Source organism: Pleurodeles waltl, chromosome 8 (assembly GCF_031143425.1).
Source record: "Pleurodeles waltl isolate 20211129_DDA chromosome 8, aPleWal1.hap1.20221129, whole genome shotgun sequence".
Classification (NCBI taxonomy): domain Eukaryota; kingdom Metazoa; phylum Chordata; class Amphibia; order Caudata; family Salamandridae; genus Pleurodeles; species Pleurodeles waltl.
Window position 1 is genome coordinate 1229195965 of NC_090447.1, and position 25067 is coordinate 1229221031.

The 25067-nt window shown below is 48.5% G+C and overlaps 1 protein-coding gene across 7 annotated transcripts in view; it reads left to right on the forward strand.

The window, feature by feature from the left end:
• Nucleotides 1-25067, forward strand: part of SUPT20H (SPT20 homolog, SAGA complex component) — a 566651-nt gene that overhangs the window by 143458 nt on the left and 398126 nt on the right. For all 7 annotated transcript variants that reach the window (XM_069205513.1, XM_069205509.1, XM_069205512.1 and 4 more), the window contains 2 exons: nt 1996-2099; nt 2296-2412. In XM_069205513.1, coding sequence (XP_069061614.1) covers nt 1996-2099; nt 2296-2412 — 221 coding nt within the window. The remainder of the gene's footprint in view (nt 1-1995; nt 2100-2295; nt 2413-25067) is intronic.

Genomic DNA, 25067 nt, shown 5'->3' on the forward strand with positions numbered 1-25067 from the left:
CCTTGAAATGTGTTACTCAGATCTTTTCAGTCAACCTCACTACATCCTTTGCATCAACAGAAAGCACGATGTGGATTCTTGCATTGGAATGCCTCACACAGTGAGCTCTGCCACAGGGTATTTTCCCATTGCCAGCCCATTTTGTTGATGCCTTGAGTCACCTGTGTGAATTTCATCCTACGTGCAGAAGAAGACTTTGTTGCAGCTGGGTTGTCTTTTTTGGATCTCTTTGATGCAGACCTTAACAACCAGTAGCCTCTGTTCTTTGCACTGCGCTTCCTTCCGAGTGTCTCCCTTAAGCATATCTTCCGATTCAGCACATTTCAGGGTGAACTGTACATGTCCCCTCCGATTCCTCTGCTTTGAATGAGCCTGTGGATGGTGTGAGAGGAATGAGGAAAACCGTGATTATTCTCACCCAGACTGGACAAGGCCAATTTGGTACACTGATCTGTTGGAGTTAAGCTCTCCACCCCTCCAACTCAGACTTGAAATGCTTTCAAAACAGGGTGCCTGGGTGCTGCACCCCAATCTTCAGGCGTTTATCTCCACAGATATTGAGCGATAAAAATAAGAGGCCTTTTCCTTGTTGTTGGAGCTAGTGCACGCTATCTTGTATACGTGAAACCTGCTACCAAGTTGGTTTATGCAGACTGCTGGACCAAGTTCGTTTTTTGGTGAAAGTTCAGAGGATTAAACCTCTTTGAATCTTTTCTTTCTGACTTCCGTGTTTTTCACTTGCTGAAAGTCACCACTTGAAGGGATATTTGGCTGCTCTTTGGGGTCACGTGGCTCCAAGAGAAGCTCTGGGAAGCGACTGCTGAGGAAAATTTTTTCAAGGTCCAATCTGGAACTTGCAGCATATTCATAAAATGAGGAACCTCTAGGAAGATAAGGTATCCCTATAAATTATATCGTTATTAAAGATAAGTAACGTTTTCTTTTAGAAATGTAATTAATTCCTTCACAAAGTGTGGGCAGCATTCCTTTAACCCTCCTCTTTCGTTGTTACATGAGCAAACTTTATTTCCTCCCGCCACCTCAGATTCCTTTCATTTTCATGCTATTAAATAATCTCGCTACTTGAATACATTCTATTAACCTCATGACCGTTTGCTTTGATGGTTTTCCTAATTACTTTCTTTCTTCCCTTCCGAGCCTATCTAATATTGCTTCTTCATTTATTGTTTAACAATATATGGTTTTAAACATCAGTGTTATTCACTCTGCTGTGCTCAGTTTTCACTGCTGATTTACGTGCTAGGTTATTCGAGTCACACTGCAGGTTAAAAACGTTCACTCAAAGGTTACTTAGAGCTTATGCAAATGCATAATCTAGTGAGAAAAGGATTTTCATTTCGCTTTCTTCGCTGTCCCAAAACGTGTATGGTCATTATTCATTTAGATTTGACATGGCTGCGGTGCTAGTGGTATTCCTTTCTTTTGTTCCTGCATTTGACACACACTATATTGCCATCACTACGTCATAGTCATAATCTTTTCTTGACTACTTTCTCCTTATCTGCTTTTCAATCCAATGATTTCCGTAAGGTCTAAACTGGTGAAGATGCACTATAATAGTGGCCCGATATAAGAGACAATCTAGTAATTTTTGCTAATGGCTGGGTTACTGTTTAATATACTTCGCTTGAATTTTGAAATTGGCTCCTGTCTTTTTAAATGTCATACAAGTTGAACGACAATCATGTTGTCTTTCAGTCATTTCTTAGTAATCCATTTATATAAATCATATTAAATATTAGGGTTGCTGTTGAAAGACTGCAGCCCTTTCTGACAGTGTAAGGTTGTTTTGGCTCAGAGTTTAACTCTATTAATACCTTTCAACCTTTTACTTTGTTAGCTGGGTAAATATCCATAGTATGTATAGTTCATTTATTTAATCCTTGCAATTATAGTCGGAATTATTGAAATATAAGAAGCAAATCACCTTCATTATTTAGCAGCTGTCAAAGACATTACATAAAATCATTTCAGATTCTGAAACTATACGACTACCCTATGAAGAAGGAGAACTTTTGGACTACTTGGATGCAGAAGAGTTGCCCCCTATTTTGGTGGACCTCCTCGAAAAATCTCAGGTAATTTATTTTGAAAGGAGGCTTTTGTTATATTTTGATTTCTTGTCACTTGTGACTGAATTGAAAGGGTATCAGAACGTATTGTTAAATGTAAACATTGAAAAATTGTGTCCTCCTTTGAAACGGGATACATATATTTTGAAAAATATAGTTTGATGCTCAGTTTTACATGCTTTTTTTATTTATTCTCAAACAGGTCAATATTTTTCATTGTGGTTGCGTCATAGCAGAGATCCGTGATTACAGGCAGTCTGGTAACCTAAAATCTCCGACATACCAAAGCCGACATATTCTTTTGCGCCCAACAATGCAGGTAAAGTGTACTGTAAAGCAACAAATGACCTTAAAGAATTAAACAGTAAATATGGAACCATGTAAGTGAGAGTGTAGTGTGTTAGTTTTAAATGTTTTTATATCACAACAATCAAAAATAATCACTACTGTAGAGGAAATAAAAATGAAGGAGAAAAACGAGGATCTTTCAGCTACAGTCCATTATCCCTCTTTTTCCCTTTAACCCCTTCCTCCTTACCTCTTAGCCAGAATCCAATGCTACACATTTTTTAAACTGCTCTTGTCTGAAAAAACATGTGTTTCCTTCCCCACTAATCATTTTAGAGTGAGTACACCTCTCTAGTTGTTCCGATAATGTTTCTGGTAAGTTAAAATTAATTTGACTTATTTATAGTGGGAACCAATGCCTGCAGTTTGATATTTAAGATTGGCACGTTTTGATCCATTTGGGGGAAACAGTTGAATAACTTGTATTGCCAAGGTTGAGAAAAGTAATCCACAACCTCTTGTTTCCACCAGGTGCTATGGAGATATATCTCTGAGATGTAAGAATCTCGTTTCTCTTACTCCATTTTGCTTATCCTGAGAATAGTTAGTCATCTTGCACTGCAGGCTTTTGGTCTTCTATATGCCAGTGTTATTGGTTTCACACTATTCAGAATCCCTCAAACACAGCATTTATATATGCAGTCTTAGGCATTTTTGCTTATACTGATTCTCTCAGAGTAGCTGAACCCAATGTTACTATGCTTCCAGGACCATCTCGCTGTACCATTCATCACTTAACAGCTAGGTGGGCTACCTATACCAGGTAGTTATGTACTGTTAACACCGGAATGCTCTCCAGTGCTCAAAGACTGCTATCGTTGTGTCCCTCTCCGGTTTGTACTAGTCCAATTCCGAACATGTCCATTGGGCAAGCACTCCACAGCAACCCCACTGACTTACAGACTTCTGCCTCTACAGCAGATAGGTCCAAGAGAGTCCATGCAACACCAGTATTTCTCCACAGCTCGTTTGCATATCCAGGCGCAGCCCACGCTCTATGGTCACGTGAGAAGGGTCAGATCAGTGTAGACTTTGACACTGCATGACTTCACTGGTCAGACCTCTAAAGGTTGATCTTACTCACTGTTGCCTTTTAAATGGCCAGAGCCAAATATTTCAGTTAGGCTTATCAGAGGATAGTTTTAAGTATTTATTGTACACACACAATAAGTAAAAACACACACTCAATGACTTATCTCCAGGCCAATAGGTTTTTATATAGAAAGATATTCTTTTGTTAATTTATTTTTAGAACCACAAGATTCAGATTGCAGATACATTCATTAAGTGTAAGGTACTTTGCATAGTAATACTTAGAACTTTGAACCAAAACAGTAATGTACACAGTTTTTCATTAAATGGCAATAAGCTATTTTAAAAGTGGGTCAGGGCGCGTGGCCAAGCAGCTAAGATGGCGCACGCTTGAGCGCTCAGCTCTGGAGGGGCCTACAATTAATCCCATGAAAATAGCTCATACCCCTGGCCCATCGGCTCCGTAAGTCGGTGCCTGGGGGGACTGAGCCCAGGAGAAACGCGTGGGGATCCGACCCTGAAGTCTGGGGGACGCAGGCAGGCCGACATCGCAGCACCTGTGGCTGGCGCTGGAGCCGGAGACTAAAGTGCGGACACCAGGGGGCCCGAGCCCGGTGGCTTGGGTGCGCTGCGGGCCTGTCCCCGCCGGGCCTGCGACCGACGGCGGGACCGCGCAACGAGGCAGCGGTAAGGACTGGGCCCGCGGCGGTGTGGCGGCCTGGACCGGCGGGCGGCTCGGCACGAGGCGACGGAGGAGGGGGCCGGGACCAGGCCAGAGTAAGGACACGCTGTGGGGGACGGAGGGCGCGCGCCTACCGCCCCCAGCAAGGAGAGGCCCCGGGGAGCGGGAGACAGTGGAGGGCATCAGCAGACTTGTGGAAGTGCCCTCGCCCACCGGGGCGACCCTGCAACAACTGTGTTTTGCCACTGGGGAGACCCCCAATATGGAAATGGAAAGGTGATGACCGGGAGCACGGGCAGAACAGTGTGGAGACAGGAAATCGGCCCGCATAGAGGCGACCAAGCTGGCATTTGTAAGCTGGGACAGTGCCCTGGCAAGGGCAAACGAGGCAACCCTGACGCACGTGGTGGCAACACATTGACCAAGCACATCAAATATTGGTTTACTGCATTATAGAGACAGAGATACCCTACTCCAGAGAGCGAGGGAGGCGGTCCCCTACAGAGTGGTGAATGGAGAGGTGACGTTGTTCCCAGATTTCACGTTTGAGGTCCAGATCAAGCGAAACTCGTATATGGCAGTCAAGAAGGACCTCAGAGCGGAGGGGATCCAGTACTCACTCCTCTTCCCGGCTCGCCTGAGAGTGATGCACCAGGGTAAATCTCTTTTCTTTCAGCAACCGGAGGAAGCGTGGGAATGGCTTGCTCAGGGGGACAATGATCTCAGAAGGCAAGGGTCAATACTGGAGAGAACGGAGGGCGCAGGAAACCGAGGAGACGGAGAAGGGGAGGCCGCTCCCGAGGAATGCCACCACAGACAAAGAAAGAGATCGGAAGGCAGGCGGTGGCATTCTTGAGCAGAAAGACGTCCCCTCCGGGGGTCTCTGGGGTGGATTCGGACGACACGGCCGTGTCCTCCATAGGATGCTCGGAATCTTCAGTGCGCGCCCGAGGGTAACCCCTCAGACATCGGACGAACTCTGATAACAGAAGAAGTGTACTGGCCTTGGGGTGAGGTGATTTTAATACTTACGAGGCCCCTCCGGACGTGGCTACCCACACTTGAATTCTTGACCAAACAGTTAGACTGGCAAGAATCTCAGAAACCTTGTTCAATATGTTGCATTGTTGCAGTTTGCTGGGCAACCTTCTGTTCACAAGGTGCCCCGGGGAGAGGGAGTTGGGGTTTACAGTTACAAAGTTTGATGGTACGTTGGATGGGTTGGAGAGAGGAGTTTAGACATGCACCCAGAATTAAGGGGGTTATGTATGCAGAGCGGGGACTGGCAATGGGTAATGCTAATAAGACATGTCCATGACGGAACATAAGTTACTAACATGGAATATACGTGGTATGGGTTCTCTGTCCAAACGACATAGAATACTGTCTTTCCTGAAACAAAGGGGGGGTACAAGTAGCAATGCTGCAGGAGACTCACTTAACCACGGGAGAGGTAGAGAAATAAAGACGCAGATGGCGAGGGCAAGTGTTTGCTACTGGTGACTCAGCATACGCAAGGGGCGCTTTGATCTGGATACGTGCGGGGGTCTCCTTTGAACTAATATAGAAAGTAGACCATGAGGGAAGGTTTGTGATTGTGGAGGGTAGTCTTAATGGAACCCCAGTGGTGCTGGGCAGTGTGTACGCCCCTAATCAGGATCCAGTCCCCTTTATTACACGACTGTCGAGCCACCTCACATATCAACAGCTCGGGGGAATATTAATAGGAGGAGATTTTAATGGAGTACTAGACGTGAATTTGGACCGCTCCTCTCCTCCACTTACAGGTGCAGCGACACATAGGGTAGTGAGACATTAAGGGAGTGTATGGAAGTATGGGGCCTTTTAGTGTAATTGGTGGGAACAGCACCCCACAGACATAGACTACTCATTCTACTCGGGATTGCATAAAGTGCATACTAGAATAGATAGAGTAGTGTGCACAGCGGAATTAGCACAGGGCATGGTTCATTCGGAATACCTTGCTCGCACACTGTCAGATCATAGCCCACTACTGGTCACCTGGAGCGCGACACTAGACAGACCCCCCCGTCCCAACGTGGAGATTGACCCCTTCCTCACTAGAAGATCAAGCATACCGAGAGTCCCTTCGCTTATACCTATCTGATCACACTAAAATTAACAAGGGATCTGCCTCCTCAAGGTCACTGGAATGGGAGGCCCTTAAAGTGGCAACCAGAGGTTTCTGTCCAAGTCAAACAGCTGGAGTGAGACGCACCCTAGAACGGGAATTAAATATCTTAGAGACGATAATGCATGAAGGGGAGCGCAATAGGGAGACTGAGGGAGTGGAACAGGAAAAGTATGATCAGGCGCGAAAGTCCTATGCTCAGGTCGAAGAGCAGCTTCATTGTCACAGCCTCCGAAGGTACCTGGCCTTGCTCCAAGCAGAGGAGGGACACTCAGTCAGAATGCTGGCATGGTTGGTGAGAGCAGGTGGGGGGGAATGTCTGTGTTGACCGGGACCCATAAACAACACCTTTAAGGATTAATATTCGCACCTGTATAGAACCCCGGGGGACCCTGAGATGGATGACTTAGACGATTTTTGGAGTCCACTTCCTCTGACCACACTACCACCCGAGGAACAAGACAGTTTAGGGGGCCCACTGACGGAGGATGAGGTACAAGAAGCTAGTAAGCAGTTGGCTCCAGGTAAGACCCCAGGCACAGATGGGCTTCCAATGGATTTTTACAAGAAATATTCCACACTATTGACCCCCAATTTAGTGGAAATGTATATGAAAGCGCTGCAACGGGGAACTTTGCCAGACTCATTGAGAAGCTCTGGTGGTCCCCCTACCCAAATCGAAGTCAAAGGAAGTCTCTGTGACTGACTTTCGCCCGTTATCAATGCTAAATAACGATTTTTATATCCTTAGTAAAACCCTGGCCAACAGATTATTACGATACATCATGACTGATTTTCGCCAGTTATCAATGCTAAATAACGATTTTAAGATCCTTAGTAAAACCCTGGCCAACAGATTATTATGATACATCACCAGCTTAGTACATGCAGATCAAAATGGCTTTGTACCGAACCGCAGTACCTCCCTGAACCTGAGGTGCTTATTCGCTATCTTGCACATGCCAGAGGAAGTGAAACCCAAGGCGGGGATACTGCTAGCAGTAGACTTTGAGAAAGCCTTCGACTCAATTTGATGGGATTATCTTAGAAAAGTGATGTGTTGGATGGGCATGGGTGAGGGATGGATAAAGTGGGTAGACTTACTATATTCGGCACCGTTGGCAAGGGTGAAGACGGGCAGAGTGATTTCGGACACTTACCCGATTCATAGGTGTAGGAAGTTGGCTCTGTATGTGCTATTTCAAAGTAAGGAATAGCATGCACAGAGTCCAAGGGTTCCCCTTAGAGGTAAGATAGTGGCAAAAAGAGATAATACTAATGCTCTATTTTGTGGTAGTGTGGTCGAGCAGTAGGCTTATCCAAGGAGTAGTGTTAAGCATTTGTTGTACATACACATAGACAATAAATGAGGTACACACACTCAGAGACAAATCCAGCCAATAGGTTTTGTTATAGAAAAATATCTTTTCTTAGTTTATTTTAAGAACCACAGGTTCAAATTCTACATGTAATATCTCATTCGAAAGGTATTGCAGGTAAGTACTTTAGGAACTTCAAATCATCAAAATTGCATGTATACTTTTCAAGTTATTCACAAATAGCTGTTTTAAAAGTGGACACTTAGTGCAATTTTCACAGTTCCTAGGGGAGGTAAGTATTTGTTAGGTTAACCAGGTAAGTAAGACACTTACAGGGCTCAGTTCTTGGTCCAAGGTAGCCCACCGTTGGGGGTTCAGAGCAACCCCAAAGTCACCACACCAGCAGCTCAGGGCCGGTCAGGTGCAGAGTTCAAAGTGGTGCCCAAAACACATAGGCTAGAATGGAGAGAAGGGGGTGCCCCGGTTCCGGTCTGCTTGCAGGTAAGTACCCGCGTCTTCGGAGGGCAGACCAGGGGGGTTTTGTAGGGCACCGGGGGGGACACAAGCCCACACAGAAATTTCACCCTCAGCGGCGCGGGGGCGGCCGGGTGCAGTGTAGAAACAAGCGTCGGGTTCGCAATGTTAGTCTATGAGAGATCTCGGGATCTCTTCAGCGCTGCAGGCAGGCAAGGGGGGGATTCCTCGGGGAAACCTCCACTTGGGCAAGGGAGAGGGACTCCTGGGGGTCACTTCTCCAGTGAAAGTCCGGTCCTTCAGGTCCTGGGGGCTGCGGGTGCAGGGTCTCTCCCAGGCGTCGGGACTTTAGGTTCAAAGAGTCGCGGTCAGGGGAAGCCTCGGGATTCCCTCTGCAGGCGGCGCTGTGGGGGCTCAGGGGGGACAGGTTTTGGTACTCACAGTATCAGAGTAGTCCTGGGGTCCCTCCTGAGGTGTTGGATCGCCACCAGCCGAGTCGGGGTCGCCGGGTGCAGTGTTGCAAGTCTCACGCTTCTTGCGGGGAGCTTGCAGGGTTCTTTAAAGTTGCTGGAAACAAAGTTGCAGCTTTTCTTGGAGCAGGTCCGCTGTCCTCGGGAGTTTCTTGTCTTTTCGAAGCAGGGGCAGTCCTCAGAGGATGTCGAGGTCGCTGGTCCCTTTGGAAGGCGTCGCTGGAGCAGGATCTTTGGAAGGCAGGAGACAGGCCGGTGAGTTTCTGGAGCCAAGGCAGTTGTCGTCTTCTGGTCTTCCTCTGCAGGGGTTTTCAGCTAGGCAGTCCTTCTTCTTGTAGTTGCAGGAATCTAATTTTCTAGGGTTCAGGGTAGCCCTTAAATACTAAATTTAAGGGCGTGTTTAGGTCTGGGGGGTTAGTAGCCAATGGCTACTAGCCCTGAGGGTGGGTACACCCTCTTTGTGCCTCCTCCCAAGGGGAGGGGGTCACAATCCTAACCCTATTGGGGGAATCCTCCATCTGCAAGATGGAGGATTTCTAAAAGTTAGAGTCACCTCAGCTCAGGACACCTTAGGGGCTGTCCTGACTGGCCAGTGACTCCTCCTTGTTTTTCTCATTATCTTCTCCGGCCTTGCCGCCAAAAGTGGGGCCTGGCCGGAGGGGGCGGGCAACTCCACTAGCTGGAGTGTCCTGCTGGGTTGGCACAAAGGAGGTGAGCCTTTGAGGCTCACCGCCAGGTGTGACAATTCCTGCCTGGGGGAGGTGTTAGCATCTCCACCCAGTGCAGGCTTTGTTACTGGCCTCAGAGTGACAAAGGCACTCTCGCCATGGGGCCAGCAACATGTCTCGGTTTGTGGCAGGCTGCTAAAACTAGTCAGCCTACACAGATAGTCGGTTAAGTTTCAGGGGGCACCTCTAAGGTGCCCTCTGGGGTGTATTTGACAATAAAATGTACACTGGTGTAAGGAAATGCCTCCTTGGCATGGTTGCCCCCTGACTTTTTGCCTTTGCTGATGCTATGTTTACAATTGAAAGTGTGCTGAGGCCTGCTAACCAGGCCCCAGCACCAGTGTTCTTTCCCTAACCTGTACTTTTGTATCCACAATTGGCAGACCCTGGCATCCAGATAAGTCCCTTGTAACTGGTACTTCTAGTACCAAGGGCCCTGATGCCAAGGAAGGTCTCTAAGGGCTGCAGCATGTCTTATGCCACCCTGGAGACCTCTCACTCAGCACAGACACACTGCTTACCAGCTTGTGTGTGCTAGTGAGGACAAAACGAGTAAGTCGACATGGCACTCCCCTCAGGGTGCCATGCCAGCCTCTCACTGCCTATGCAGTATAGGTAAGACACCCCTCTAGCAGGCCTTACAGCCCTAAGGCAGGGTGCACTATACCATAGGTGAGGGTACCAGTGCATGAGCATGGTACCCCTACAGTGTCTAAACAAAACCTTAGACATTGTAAGTGCAGGGTAGCCATAAGAGTATATGGTCTGGGAGTCTGTCAAACACGAACTCCACAGCACCATAATGGCTACACTGAAAACTGGGAAGTTTGGTATCAAACTTCTCAGCACAATAAATGCACACTGATGCCAGTGTACATTTTATTGTAAAATACACCACAGAGGGCACCTTAGAGGTGCCCCCTGAAACTTAACCGACTATCTGTGTAGGCTGACTAGTTTTAGCAGCCTGCCACAAACCGAGACATGTTGCTGGCCCCATGGGGAGAGTGCCTTTGTCACTCTGAGGCCAGTAACAAAGCCTGCACTGGGTGGAGATGCTAACACCTCTCCCAGGCAGGAATTGTCACACCTGGCGGTGAGCCTCAAAGGCTCACCTCCTTTGTGCCAACCCAGCAGGACACTCCAGCTAGTGGAGTTGCCCGCCCCCTCCGGCCAGGCCCCACTTTTGGCGGCAAGGCCGGAGAAAATAATGAGAATAACAAGGAGGAGTCACTGGCCAGTCAGGACAGCCCCTAAGGTGTCCTGAGCTGAGGTGACTCTAACTTTTAGAAATCCTCCATCTTGCAGATGGAGGATTCCCCCAATAGGGTTAGGATTGTGTCCCCCTCCCCTTGGGAGGAGGCACAAAGAGGGTGTACCCACCCTCAGGGCTAGTAGCCATTGGCTACTAACCCCCCAGACCTAAACACGCCCTTAAATTTAGTATTTAAGGGCTACCCTGAACCCTAGAAAATTAGATTCCTGCAACAAGAAGAAGGACTGCCCAGCTGAAAACCCCTGCAGCGGAAGACCAGAAGACGACAACTGCCTTGGCTCCAGAAACTCACCGGCCTGTCTCCTGCCTTCCAAAGATCCTGCTCCAGCGACGCCTTCCGAAGGGACCAGCGACCTCGACATCCTCTGAGGACTGCCCCTGCTTCGAAAAGACAAGAAACTCCCGAGGACAGCGGACCTGCTCCAAGAAAAGCTGCAACTTTGTTTCCAGCAACTTTAAAGATCCCTGCAAGCTCCCCGCAAGAAGCGTGAGACTTGCAACACTGCACCCGGCGACCCCGACTCGGCTGGTGGCGACCCAACACCTCAGGAGGGACCCCAGGACTACTCTGATACTGTGAGTACCAAAACCTGTCCCCCCTGAGCCCCCACAGCGCCGCCTGCAGAGGGAATCCCGAGGCTTCCCCTGACCGCGACTCTTTGAAACCAAAGTCCCGACACCTGGGAGAGACCCTGCACCCGCAGCCCCCAGGACCTGAAGGACCGGACTTTCACTGGAGGAGTGACCCCCAGGAGTCCCTCTCCCTTGCCCAAGTGGAGGTTTCCCCGAGGAACCCCCCCCTTGCCTGCCTGCAGCGCTGAAGAGATCCCTAGATCTCCCATTGACTTCCATTACAAACCCGACGCTTGTTTCTACACTGCACCCGGCCGCCCCCGCGCTGCTGAGGGTGAAATTTCTGTGTGGACTTGTGTCCCCCCCGGTGCCCTACAAAACCCCCCCTGGTCTGCCCTCCGAAGACGCGGGTACTTACCTGCAAACAGACCGGAACCGGGGCACCCCCTTCTCTCCATTCTAGCCTATGTGTTTTGGGCACCACTTTGAACTCTGCACCTGACCGGCCCTGAGCTGCTGGTGTGGTGACTTTGGGGTTGCTCTGAACCCCCAACGGTGGGCTACCTTGGACCAAGAACTGAACCCTGTAAGTGTCTTACTTACCTGGTAAAACTAACAAATACTTACCTCCCCTAGGAACTGTGAAAATTGCACTAAGTGTCCACTTTTAAAACAGCTATTTGTGAATAACTTGAAAAGTATACATGCAATTTTGATGATTTGAAGTTCCTAGAGTACTTACCTGCAATACCTTTCGAATGAGCTATTACATGTAGAATTTGAACCTGTGGTTCTTAAAATAAACTAAGAAAAGATATTTTTCTATATAAAAACCTATTGGCTGGATTTGTCTCTGAGTGTGTGTACCTCATTTATTGTCTATGTGTATGTACAACAAATGCTTAACACTACTCCTTGGATAAGCCTACTGCTCGACCACACTACCACAAAATAGAGCATTAGTATTATCTATTTTTTACCACTATTTTACCCCTAAGGGGAACCCTTGGACTCTGTGCATGCTATTCCTTACTTTGAAATAGCACATACAGAGCCAACTTCCTACATTGGTGGATCAGCGGTGGGGTACAAGACTTTGCATTTGCTGGACTACTCAGCCAATACCTGATCACACGACAAATTCCAAAATTGTCATTAGAAATTGATTTTTGCAATTTGAAAAGTTTTCTAAATTCTTAAAAGACCTGCTAGGGCCTTGTGTTAGATCCTGTTTAGCATTTCTTTTAGAGTTTAAAAGTTTGTTAAAAGTTTGAATTAGATTCTAGAACCAGTTTTAGTTTCTTAAAAAGTATTCCAACTTTTAGAAGCATAATGTCTAGCACAGATGTGAATGTGGTGGAACTCGACACCACACCTTACCTCCATCTACAGATGAGAGAGCTAAGGTCACTCTGTAAACTAAAGAAAATAGCAATGGGCCCCAAACCTACCAAAGTACAGCTCCAGGAGCTTTTGGCAGAGTTTGAAAAGGCCAACCCCTCTGAGGATGGCAACTCAGAGGATGAAGATAGTGACTTGGAGGGAAATTCCCCCCCTCCAGTCCTACTTAGGGAGAGCAGGGCTTCTCAAGCCCTGACTCCACAAATAATAGTCAGAGATGCTGGTTCCCTCACAGGAGGGACCAACAACTCTGAAATCACTGAGGATAACTCCAGTGAAGAGGACATCCAGTTAGCCAGGATGGCCAAAAGATTGGCTTTGGAAAGACAGATCCTAGCCATAGAGAGGGAAAGACAAGAGATGGGCCTAGGACCCATCAATGGTGGCAGCAACATAAATAGGGTCAGAGATTCTCCTGACATGTTGAAAATCCCCAAAGGGATTGTAACTAAATATGAAGATGGTGATGACATCACCAAATGGTTCACAGCTTTTGAGAGGGCTTGTGTAACCAGAAAAGTGAACAGATCTCACTGGGGTGCTCTCCTTTGGGAAATGTTCACAGGAAAGTGTAGGGATAGACTCCTCACACTCTCTGGACAAGATGCAGAATCTTATGACCTCATGAAGGGTACCCTGATTGAGGGCTTTGGATTCTCCACTGAGGAGTACAGGATTAGGTTCAGGGGGGCTCAAAAATCCTCGAGCCAGACCTGGGTTGACTTTGTTGACTACTCAGTGAAAACACTAGATGGTTGGATTCAAGGCAGTGGTGTAAGTAATTATGATGGGCTGTACAATTTATTTGTGAAAGAACACCTGTTAAGTAATTGTTTCAATGATAAACTGCATCAGCATCTGGTAGACCTAGGACCAATTTCTCCCCAAGAATTGGGAAAGAAGGCGGACCATTGGGTCAAGACAAGGGTGTCCAAGACTTCAACAGGGGGTGACCAAAAGAAAGGGGTCACAAAGACTCCCCAGCAGAAGGGTGATGAGACAACCAAAACTAAAAATAGTAAAGAGTCTTCTACAGGCCCCCAAAAACCTGCACAGGAGGGTGGGCCCAGAGCCTCTTCACAAAACAATGGGTACAAGGGTAAAAACTTTGATCCCAAAAAGGCCTGGTGTCATAGCTGTAAACAGCATGGACACCAAACTGGAGACAAGGCCTGTCCCAAGAAAGGTTCCACTCCAAACTCCCATCCAGGTAACACTGGTATGGCTAGTCTCCAAGTGGGATCAACAGTGTGCCCAGAGCAAATCAGGGTTCACACTGAAGCTACTCTAGTTTCTGAGGGTGGGGTGGATTTAGCCACACTAGCTGTCTGGCCGCCTAACATGCAAAAATACAGACAGCAACTCTTAATTAATGGGACTAGAATAGAGGGCCTGAGGGATACAGGTGCCAGTGTCACCATGGTGACAGAGAAACTGGTTTCCCCTGGCCAATACCTGACTGGAAAAACTTACACAGTCACCAACGCTGACAATCAGAGAAAAGTACATCCCATGGCAATGGTTACTTTAGAATGGGGAGGGGTCAATGGCCTGAAACAGGTGGTGGTCTCCTCAAATATCCCAGTGGACTGTCTGCTTGGAAATGACCTGGAGTCCTCAGCATGGGCTGAGGTAGAGCTAAAAACCCATGCAGCAATGCTGGGTATCCCTGAACTGGTGTGTGTGAAAACAAGAGCACAATGCAAGGCACAGGGTGAAAAAGTAGAGCTGGAGTCTGGAAAAATGGCCCAGCCTACCAAGAGAACAGGAAAGTCAGTTGGGAAACCAACTGCAACACAGCAAAAGAAAGGGAACCTCTCTTCTCAGGAAGAAGTTCTGCCCTCTGAGGGAACTGAGCCTTTGGAGCTTGAACCTTATCAGGTTGAGCTCTTAGGCCCAGGGGGACCCTCAAGGGAAGAGCTGTGTAAGGGACAAGAAACCTGTCCCTCTCTTGAAGGCCTTAGGCAGCAAGCTGCTGAAGAGTCCAAAGGCAAGAAAAATGGAACACATAGGGTCTATTGGGAAGATGGGCTCCTGTACACTGAGGCCAGAGACCCCAAACCTGGTGCCACTAGGAGAGTGGTAGTGCCTCAGCTGTTCAGAGAGTTCATCCTAACATTGGCCCATGACATTCCCCTTGCTGGACATTTGGGACAAACCAAGACGTGGGAGAGGTTAGTCAACCACTTCTACTGGCCCAATATGTCCAGCATGGTTAAGGAGTTTTGCCTCTCCTGCCCCACCTGTCAAGCCAGTGGTAAGACAGGTGGGCATCCAAAGGCCCCCCTCATTCCACTTCCAGTGGTGGGGGTGCCCTTTGAAAGAGTGGGTGTGGACATAGTTGGTCCACTGGAACCTCCCACAGCCTCAGGAAATATGTATATCCTGGTAGTAGTGGATCATGCTACCAGGTATCCTGAAGCTATTCCCCTTAGGTCAACTACTGCCCCTGCAGTAGCCAAGGCCCTCATTGGTATCTTTACCAGAGTGGGTTTCCCTAAGGAGGTGGTGTCTGACCGAGGTACCAACTTCATGTCAGCATACCTAAAGCACATGTGGAATGAGTGTGGAGTGACTTATAAATTCACTACACCATACCATCCACAAACTAATGGCTTGGTTGAGAGATTCAACAAGACATTAAAGGGCATGATCATGGGGCTCCCAGAAAAACTCAAAAGGAGATGGGATGTCCTCCTGCCATGTCTGCTTTTCGCTTACAGGGAGGTACCACAGAAGGGAGTAGGGTTCTCACCCTTTGAACTTCTGTTTGGTCATCCTGTAAGGGGACCACTTGCCCTTGTTAAAGAAGGCTGGGAGAGACCTCTCCATGAGCCTAAACAGGACATAGTGGACTATGTACTTGGCCTTCGCTCTAGAATGGCAGAGTACATGGAAAAGGCAACCAAAAACCTTGAGGCCAGCCAACAGCTCCAGAAGTTTTGGTATGACCAAAAGGCTGCACTGGTTGAGTTCCAACCAGGGCAGAAGGTCTGGGTTCTGGAGCCTGTGGCTCCCAGGGCACTCCAGGACAAATGGAGTGGCCCTTACCCAGTACTAGAGAGGAAGAGTCAGGTCACCTACTTGGTGGACCTGGGCACAAGCAGGAGCCCCAAAAGGGTGATCCATGTAAACCGCCTTAAGCTCTTCCACGACAGGGCTGATGTCAATCTGTTGATGGTAACAGATGAGGATCAGGAGGCAGAGAGTGAACCTCTCCCTGATCTTCTGTCATCAGACCCAAAAGATGGTACAGTAGATGGAGTGATCTACTCAGACACCCTCTCTGGCCAACAGCAAGCTGATTGTAGGAGAGTCCTACAACAGTTTCCTGAACTCTTCTCCTTAACCCCTGGTCAGACACACCTGTGTACCCATGATGTGGACACAGGAGACAGCATGCCTGTCAAGAACAAAATCTTTAGACAATCTGACCATGTTAAAGAAAGCATCAAGGTGGAAGTCCACAAGATGCTGGAATTGGGAGTCATTGAGCGCTCTGACAGCCCCTGGGCTAGCCCAGTGGTCTTAGTCCCCAAACCTCACACCAAAGATGGAAAGAAAGAGATGAGGTTTTGTGTGGACTACAGAGGGCTCAATTCTGTCACCAAGACAGATGCCCATCCAATTCCAAGAGCTGATGAGCTCATTGATAAATTAGGTGCTGCCAAATTTCTAAGTACCTTTGACTTGACAGCAGGGTACTGGCAAATAAAAATGGCACCTGGAGCAAAAGAAAAGACAGCATTCTCCACACCTGATGGGCATTATCAGTTTACTGTTATGCCCTTTGGTTTAAAGAATGCCCCGGCCACCTTCCAAAGGTTGGTGAATCAAGTCCTTGCTGGCTTGGAGTCCTTTAGCACAGCTTATCTTGATGATATTGCTGTCTTTAGCTCCACCTGGCAGGATCACCTGGTCCACCTGAGGAAGGTTTTGAAGGCTCTGCAATCTGCAGGCCTCTCTATCAAGGCATCCAAATGCCAGATAGGGCAGGGAACTGTGGTTTACTTGGGACACCTTGTAGGTGGAGGCCAAGTTCAGCCACTCCAACCCAAGATCCAGACTATTCTAGACTGGGTAGCTCCAAAAACCCAGACTCAAGTCAGGGCATTCCTTGGCTTGACTGGGTATTACAGGAGGTTTGTGAAGGGATATGGATCCATTGTGACAGCCCTCACTGAACTCACCTCCAAGAAAATGCCCAAGAAAGTAAACTGGACTGTGGACTGCCAACAGGCCTTTGACACCCTGAAACAGGCAATGTGCTCAGCACCAGTTCTCAAAGCTCCAGATTATTCTAAGCAGTTCATTGTGCAGACTGATGCCTCTGAACATGGGATAGGGGCAGTTTTGTCCCAAACAAATGATGATGGCCTGGACCAGCCTGTTGCTTTCATTAGCAGGAGGTTACTCCCCAGGGAGCAGCGTTGGAGTGCCATTGAGAGGGAGGCCTTTGCTGTGGTCTGGTCCCTGAAGAAGCTGAGACCATACCTCTTTGGGACTCACTTCCTAGTTCAAACTGACCACAGACCTCTCAAATGGCTGATGCAAATGAAAGGTGAAAATCCTAAACTGTTGAGGTGGTCCATCTCCCTACAGGGAATGGACTTTATAGTGGAACACAGACCTGGGACTGCCCATGCCAATGCAGATGGCCTTTCCAGGTTCTTCCACTTAGAAAATGAAGACTCTCTTGGGAAAGGTTAGTCTCATCCTCTTTCGTTTGGGGGGGGGTTGTGTAAGGAAATGCCTCCTTGGCATGGTTGCCCCCTGACTTTTTGCCTTTGCTGATGCTATGTTTACAATTGAAAGTGTGCTGAGGCCTGCTAACCAGGCCCCAGCACCAGTGTTCTTTCCCTAACCTGTACTTTTGTATCCACAATTGGCAGACCCTGGCATCCAGATAAGTCCCTTGTAACTGGTACTTCTAGTACCAAGGGCCCTGATGCCAAGGAAGGTCTCTAAGGGCTGCAGCATGTCTTATGCCACCCTGGAGACCTCTCACTCAGCACAGACACACTGCTTACCAGCTTGTGTGTGCTAGTGAGGACAAAACGAGTAAGTCGACATGGCACTCCCCTCAGGGTGCCATGCCAGCCTCTCACTGCCTATGCAGTATAGGTAAGACACCCCTCTAGCAGGCCTTACAGCCCTAAGGCAGGGTGCACTATACCATAGGTGAGGGTACCAGTGCATGAGCATGGTACCCCTACAGTGTCTAAACAAAACCTTAGACATTGTAAGTGCAGGGTAGCCATAAGAGTATATGGTCTGGGAGTCTGTCAAACACGAACTCCACAGCACCATAATGGCTACACTGAAAACTGGGAAGTTTGGTATCAAACTTCTCAGCACAATAAATGCACACTGATGCCAGTGTACATTTTATTGTAAAATACACCACAGAGGGCACCTTAGAGGTGCCCCCTGAAACTTAACCGACTATCTGTGTAGGCTGACTAGTTTTAGCAGCCTGCCACAAACCGAGACATGTTGCTGGCCCCATGGGGAGAGTGCCTTTGTCACTCTGAGGCCAGTAACAAAGCCTGCACTGGGTGGAGATGCTAACACCTCTCCCAGGCAGGAATTGTCACACCTGGCGGTGAGCCTCAAAGGCTCACCTCCTTTGTGCCAACCCAGCAGGACACTCCAGCTAGTGGAGTTGCCCGCCCCCTCCGGCCAGGCCCCACTTTTGGCGGCAAGGCCGGAGAAAATAATGAGAATAACAAGGAGGAGTCACTGGCCAGTCAGGACAGCCCCTAAGGTGTCCTGAGCTGAGGTGACTCTAACTTTTAGAAATCCTCCATCTTGCAGATGGAGGATTCCCCCAATAGGGTTAGGATTGTGTCCCCCTCCCCTTGGGAGGAGGCACAAAGAGGGTGTACCCACCCTCAGGGCTAGTAGCCATTGGCTACTAACCCCCCAGACCTAAACACGCCCTTAAATTTAGTATTTAAGGGCTACCCTGAACCCTAGAAAATTAGATTCCTGCAACAAGAAGAAGGACTGCCCAGCTGAAAACCCCTGCAGCGGAAGACCAGAAGACGACAACTGCCTTGGCTCCAGAAACTCACCGGCCTGTCTCCTGCCTTCCAAAGATCCTGCTCCAGCGACGCCTTCCGAAGGGACCAGCGACCTCGACATCCTCTGAGGACTGCCCCTGCTTCGAAAAGACAAGAAACTCCCGAGGACAGCGGACCTGCTCCAAGAAAAGCTGCAACTTTGTTTCCAGCAACTTTAAAGATCCCTGCAAGCTCCCCGCAAGAAGCGTGAGACTTGCAACACTGCACCCGGCGACCCCGACTCGGCTGGTGGCGACCCAACACCTCAGGAGGGACCCCAGGACTACTCTGATACTGTGAGTACCAAAACCTGTCCCCCCTGAGCCCCCACAGCGCCGCCTGCAGAGGGAATCCCGAGGCTTCCCCTGACCGCGACTCTTTGAAACCAAAGTCCCGACACCTGGGAGAGACCCTGCACCCGCAGCCCCCAGGACCTGAAGGACCGGACTTTCACTGGAGGAGTGACCCCCAGGAGTCCCTCTCCCTTGCCCAAGTGGAGGTTTCCCCGAGGAACCCCCCCCTTGCCTGCCTGCAGCGCTGAAGAGATCCCTAGATCTCCCATTGACTTCCATTACAAACCCGACGCTTGTTTCTACACTGCACCCGGCCGCCCCCGCGCTGCTGAGGGTGAAATTTCTGTGTGGACTTGTGTCCCCCCCGGTGCCCTACAAAACCCCCCCTGGTCTGCCCTCCGAAGACGCGGGTACTTACCTGCAAACAGACCGGAACCGGGGCACCCCCTTCTCTCCATTCTAGCCTATGTGTTTTGGGCACCACTTTGAACTCTGCACCTGACCGGCCCTGAGCTGCTGGTGTGGTGACTTTGGGGTTGCTCTGAACCCCCAACGGTGGGCTACCTTGGACCAAGAACTGAACCCTGTAAGTGTCTTACTTACCTGGTAAAACTAACAAATACTTACCTCCCCTAGGAACTGTGAAAATTGCACTAAGTGTCCACTTTTAAAACAGCTATTTGTGAATAACTTGAAAAGTATACATGCAATTTTGATGATTTGAAGTTCCTAGAGTACTTACCTGCAATACCTTTCGAATGAGCTATTACATGTAGAATTTGAACCTGTGGTTCTTAAAATAAACTAAGAAAAGATATTTTTCTATATAAAAACCTATTGGCTGGATTTGTCTCTGAGTGTGTGTACCTCATTTATTGTCTATGTGTATGTACAACAAATGCTTAACACTACTCCTTGGATAAGCCTACTGCTCGACCACACTACCACAAAATAGAGCATTAGTATTATCTATTTTTTACCACTATTTTACCTCTAAGGGGAACCCTTGGACTCTGTGCATGCTATTCCTTACTTTGAAATAGCACATACAGAGCCAACTTCCTACAACTGGCATCAGTGTGCATTTATTGTGCTGAGAAGTTTGATACCAAACTTCCCAGTTTTCAGTGTAGCCATTATGGTGCTGTGGAGTTCGTGTTTGACAAACTCCCAGACCATATACTCTTATGGCTACCCTGCACTTACAATGTCTAAGGTTTTGTTTAGACACTGTAGGGGTACCATGCTCATGCACTGGTACCCTCACCTATGGTATAGGGCACCCTGCCTTAGGGCTGTAAGGCCTGCTAGAGGGGTGTCTTACCTATACTGCATAGGCAGTGAGAGGCTGGCATGGCACCCTGAGGGGAGTGCCATGTCGACTTACTCGTTTTGTCCTCACTAGCACACACAAGCTGGCAAGCAGTGTGTCTGTGCTGAGTGAGAGGTCTCCAGGGTGGCATAAGACATGCTGCAGCCCTTAGAGACCTTCCTTGGCATCAGGGCCCTTGGTACTAGAAGTACCAGTTACAAGGGACTTATCTGGATGCCAGGGTCTGCCAATTGTGGATACAAAAGTACAGGTTAGGGAAAGAACACTGGTGCTGGGGCCTGGTTAGCAGGCCTCAGCACACTTTCAATTGTACACATAGCATCAGCAAAGGCAAAAAGTCAGGGGGCAACCATGCCAAGGAGGCATTTCCTTACACAACCCCCCCCCCCAAACGAAAGAGAATGAGACTAACCTTTCCCAAGAGAGTCTTCATTTTCTAAGTGGAAGAACCTGGAAAGGCCATCTGCATTGGCATGGGCAGTCCCAGGTCTGTGTTCCACTATAAAGTCCATTCCCTGTAGGGAGATGGACCACCTCAACAGTTTAGGATTTTCACCTTTCATTTGCATCAGCCATTTGAGAGGTCTGTGGTCAGTTTGAACTAGGAAGTGAGTCCCAAAGAGGTATGGTCTCAGCTTCTTCAGGGACCAAACCACAGCAAAGGCCTCCCTCTCAATGGCACTCCAACGCTGCTCCCTGGGGAGTAACCTCCTGCTAATGAAAGCAACAGGCTGGTCAAGGCCATCATCATTTGTTTGGGACAAAACTGCCCCTATCCCATGTTCAGAGGCATCAGTCTGCACAATGAACTGCTTAGAATAATCTGGAGCTTTTAGAACTGGTGCTGAGCACATTGCTTGTTTCAGGGTGTCAAAGGCCTGTTGGCATTCCACAGTCCAGTTCCCTTTCTTGGGCATTTTCTTGGAGGTGAGTTCAGTGAGGGCTGTCACAATGGATCCATATCCCTTCACAAACCTCCTGTAATACCCAGTCAAGCCAAGGAATGCCCTGACTTGAGTCTGGGTTTTTGGAGCTACCCAGTCCAGAATAGTCTGGATCTTGGGTTGGAGTGGCTGAACTTGGCCTCCACCTACAAGGTGTCCCAAGTAAACCACAGTTCCCTGCCCTATCTGGCATTTGGATGCCTTGATAGAGAGGCCTGCAGATTGCAGAGCCTTCAAAACCTTCTTCAGGTGGACCAGGTGATCCTGCCAGGTGGAGCTAAAGACAGCAATATCATCAAGATAAGCTGTGCTAAAGGACTCCAAGCCAGCAAGGACTTGATTCACCAACCTTTGGAAGGTGGCAGGGGCATTCTTTAAACCAAAGGGCATAACAGTAAACTGATAATGCCCATCAGGTGTGGAGAATGCTGTTTTCTCTTTGGCTCCAGGTGCCATTTTTATTTGCCAGTACCCTGCTGTCAAGTCAAAGGTACTTAAGAATTTGGCAGCACCTAATTTGTCTATGAGCTCATCAGCTCTTGGAATTGGATGAGCATCTGTCTTGGTGACAGAATTGAGCCCTCTGTAGTCCACACAAAACCTCATCTCTTTCTTTCCATCTTTGGTGTGAGGTTTGGGGACTAAGACCACTGGGCTAGCCCAGGGGCTGTCAGAGCGCTCAATTACTCCCAATTCCAGCATCTTGTGGACTTCCACCTTGATGCTTTCCTGAACATGGTCAGATTGTCTAAAGATTTTGTTCTTGACAGGCATGCTGTCTCCTGTGTCCACATCATGGGTACACAGGTGTGTCTGACCAGGGGTTAAGGAGAAGAGTTCAGGAAACTGTTGTAGGACTCTCCTACAATCAGCTTGCTGTTGGCCAGAGAGGGTGTCTGAGTAGATCACTCCATCTACTGTGCCATCTTTTGGGTCTGATGACAGAAGATCAGGGAGAGGTTCACTCTCTGCCTCCTGATCCTCATCTGTTACCATCAACAGATTGACATCAGCCCTGTCGTGGAAGAGCTTAAGGCGGTTTACATGGATCACCCTCTTGGGGCTCCTGCTTGTGCCCAGGTCCACTAGGTAGGTGACCTGACTCTTCCTTTCTAGTACTGGGTAAGGGCCACTCCATTTGTCCTGGAGTGCCCTGGGAGCCACAGGCTCCAGAACCCAGACTTTCTGCCCTGGTTGGAACTCAACCAGTGCAGCCTTTTGGTCATACCAAAACTTCTGGAGCTGTTGGCTGGCCTCAAGGTTTTTGGTTGCCTTTTCCATGTACTCTGCCATTCTAGAGCGAAGGCCAAGTACATAGTCCACTATGTCCTGTTTAGGCTCATGGAGAGGTCTCTCCCAGCCTTCTTTAACAAGGGCAAGTGGTCCCCTTACAGGATGACCAAACAGAAGTTCAAAGGGTGAGAATCCTACTCCCTTCTGTGGCACCTCTCTGTAAGCGAAAAGCAGACATGGCAAGAGGACATCCCATCTCCTTTTGAGCTTTTCTGGGAGCCCCATGATCATGCCTTTTAATGTCTTGTTGAATCTCTCAACCAAGCCATTAGTTTGTGGATGGTATGGTGTAGTGAATTTATAAGTCACTCCACACTCATTCCACATGTGCTTTAGGTATGCTGACATGAAGTTGGTACCTCTGTCAGACACCACCTCCTTAGGGAAACCCACTCTGGTAAAGATACCAATGAGGGCCTTGGCTACTGCAGGGGCAGTAGTCGACCTAAGGGGAATAGCTTCAGGATACCTGGTAGCATGATCCACTACTACCAGGATATACATATATCCTGAGGCTGTGGGAGGTTCTAGTGGACCAACTATGTCCACACCCACTCTTTCAAAGGGGACCCCCACCACTGGAAGTGGAATGAGGGGGGCCTTTGGATGCCCACCTGTCTTACCACTGGCTTGACAGGTGGGGCAGGAGAGGCAAAACTCCTTAACCATGTTGGACATATTGGGCCAGTAGAAGTGGTTGACTAACCTCTCCCACGTCTTGGTTTGTCCCAAATGTCCAGCAAGGGGAATGTCATGGGCCAATGTTAGGATGAACTTCCTGAACAGCTGAGGCACTACCACTCTCCTAGTGGCACCAGGTTTGGGGTCTCTGGCCTCAGTGTACAGGAGTCCATCTTCCCAATAGACCCTATGCGTTCCATTTTTCTTGCCTTTGGACTCTTCAGCAGCTTGCTGCCTAAGGCCTTCAAGAGAGGGACAGGTTTCTTGTCCCTTACACAGCTCCTCCCTTGAGGGTCCCCCTGGGCCTAAGAGCTCAACCTGATAAGGTTCAAGCTCCAAAGGCTCAGTTCCCTCAGAGGGCAGAACTTCTTCCTGAGAAGAGAGGTTCCCTTTCTTTTGCTGTGTTGCAGTTGGTTTCCCAACTGACTTTCCTTTCCTCTTGGTAGGCTGGGCCATTCTTCCAGACTCCAGCTCTACTTGTTCACCCTGTGCCTTGCATTGTGCTCTTGTTTTCACACACACCAGTTCAGGGATACCCAGCATTGCTGCATGGGTTTTTAGTTCTACCTCAGCCCATGCTGAGGACTCCAGGTCATTTCCAAGCAGACAGTCCACTGGGATATTTGAGGAGACCACCACCTGTTTCAGGCCATTGACCCCTCCCCATTCTAAAGTAACCATTGCCATGGGATGTACTTTTCTCTGATTGTCAGCGTTGGTGACTGTGTAAGTTTTTCCAGTCAGGTATTGGCCAGGGGAAACCAGTTTCTCTGTCACCATGGTGACACTGGCACCTGTATCCCTCAGGCCCTCTATTCTAGTCCCATTAATTAAGAGTTGCTGTCTGTATTTTTGCATGTTAGGCGGCCAGACAGCTAGTGTGGCTAAATCCACCCCACCCTCAGAAACTAGAATAGCTTCAGTGTGGACCCTGATTTGCTCTGGGCACACTGTTGATCCCACTTGGAGACTAGCCATACCAGTGTTACCTGGATGGGAGTTTGGAGTGGAACCTTTCTTGGGACAGGCCTTGTCTCCAGTTTGGTGTCCAGACTGACTACAGTTTCGACACCAGGCCTTTTTGGGATCAAAGTTTTTACCCTTGTACCCAGGATTGTTTTGTGAAGAGGCTCTGGGCCCACCCTCCTGTGCAGGTTTTTGGGGGCCTGTAGAAGACTCTTTACTATTTTTATTTTTGGCTGTCTCACCACCTTTCCCCTGGGGAGGTTTTGTGACCCCTTTCTTTTGGTCACCCCCTGTGGAAGTTTTGGACACCCTAGTCTTGACCCAATGGTCCGCCTTCTTTCCCAATTCTTGGGGAGAAATTGGTCCTAGGTCTACCAGATGCTGATGCAGTTTATCATTGAAACAATTACTTAACAGGTGTTCTTTCACAAATAAATTGTACAGCCCATCATAATTACTTACACCACTGCCTTGGATCCAACCATCTAGTGTTTTCACTGAGTAGTCAACAAAGTCAACCCAGGTCTGGCTCGAGGATTTTTGAGCCCCCCTGAACCTAATCCTGTACTCCTCAGTGGAGAATCCAAAGCCCTCAATCAGGGTACCCTTCATGAGGTCATAAGATTCTGCATCTTTTCCAGAGAGTGTGAGGAGTCTATCCCTACACTTTCCAGTGAACATTTCCCAAAGGAGAGCACCCCAGTGAGATCTGTTCACTTTTCTGGTTACACAAGCCCTCTCAAAAGCTGTGAACCACTTGGTGATGTCATCACCATCTTCAAATTTTGTCACAATCCCTTTGGGGATTTTTAACATGTCAGGAGAATCTCTGACCCTATTTATATTGCTGCCACCATTGATGGGTCCTAGGCCCATCTCTTGTCTTTCCCTTTCTATGGCTAGGAGCTGTCTCTCTAAAGCCAATCTTTTGGCCATCCTGGCTA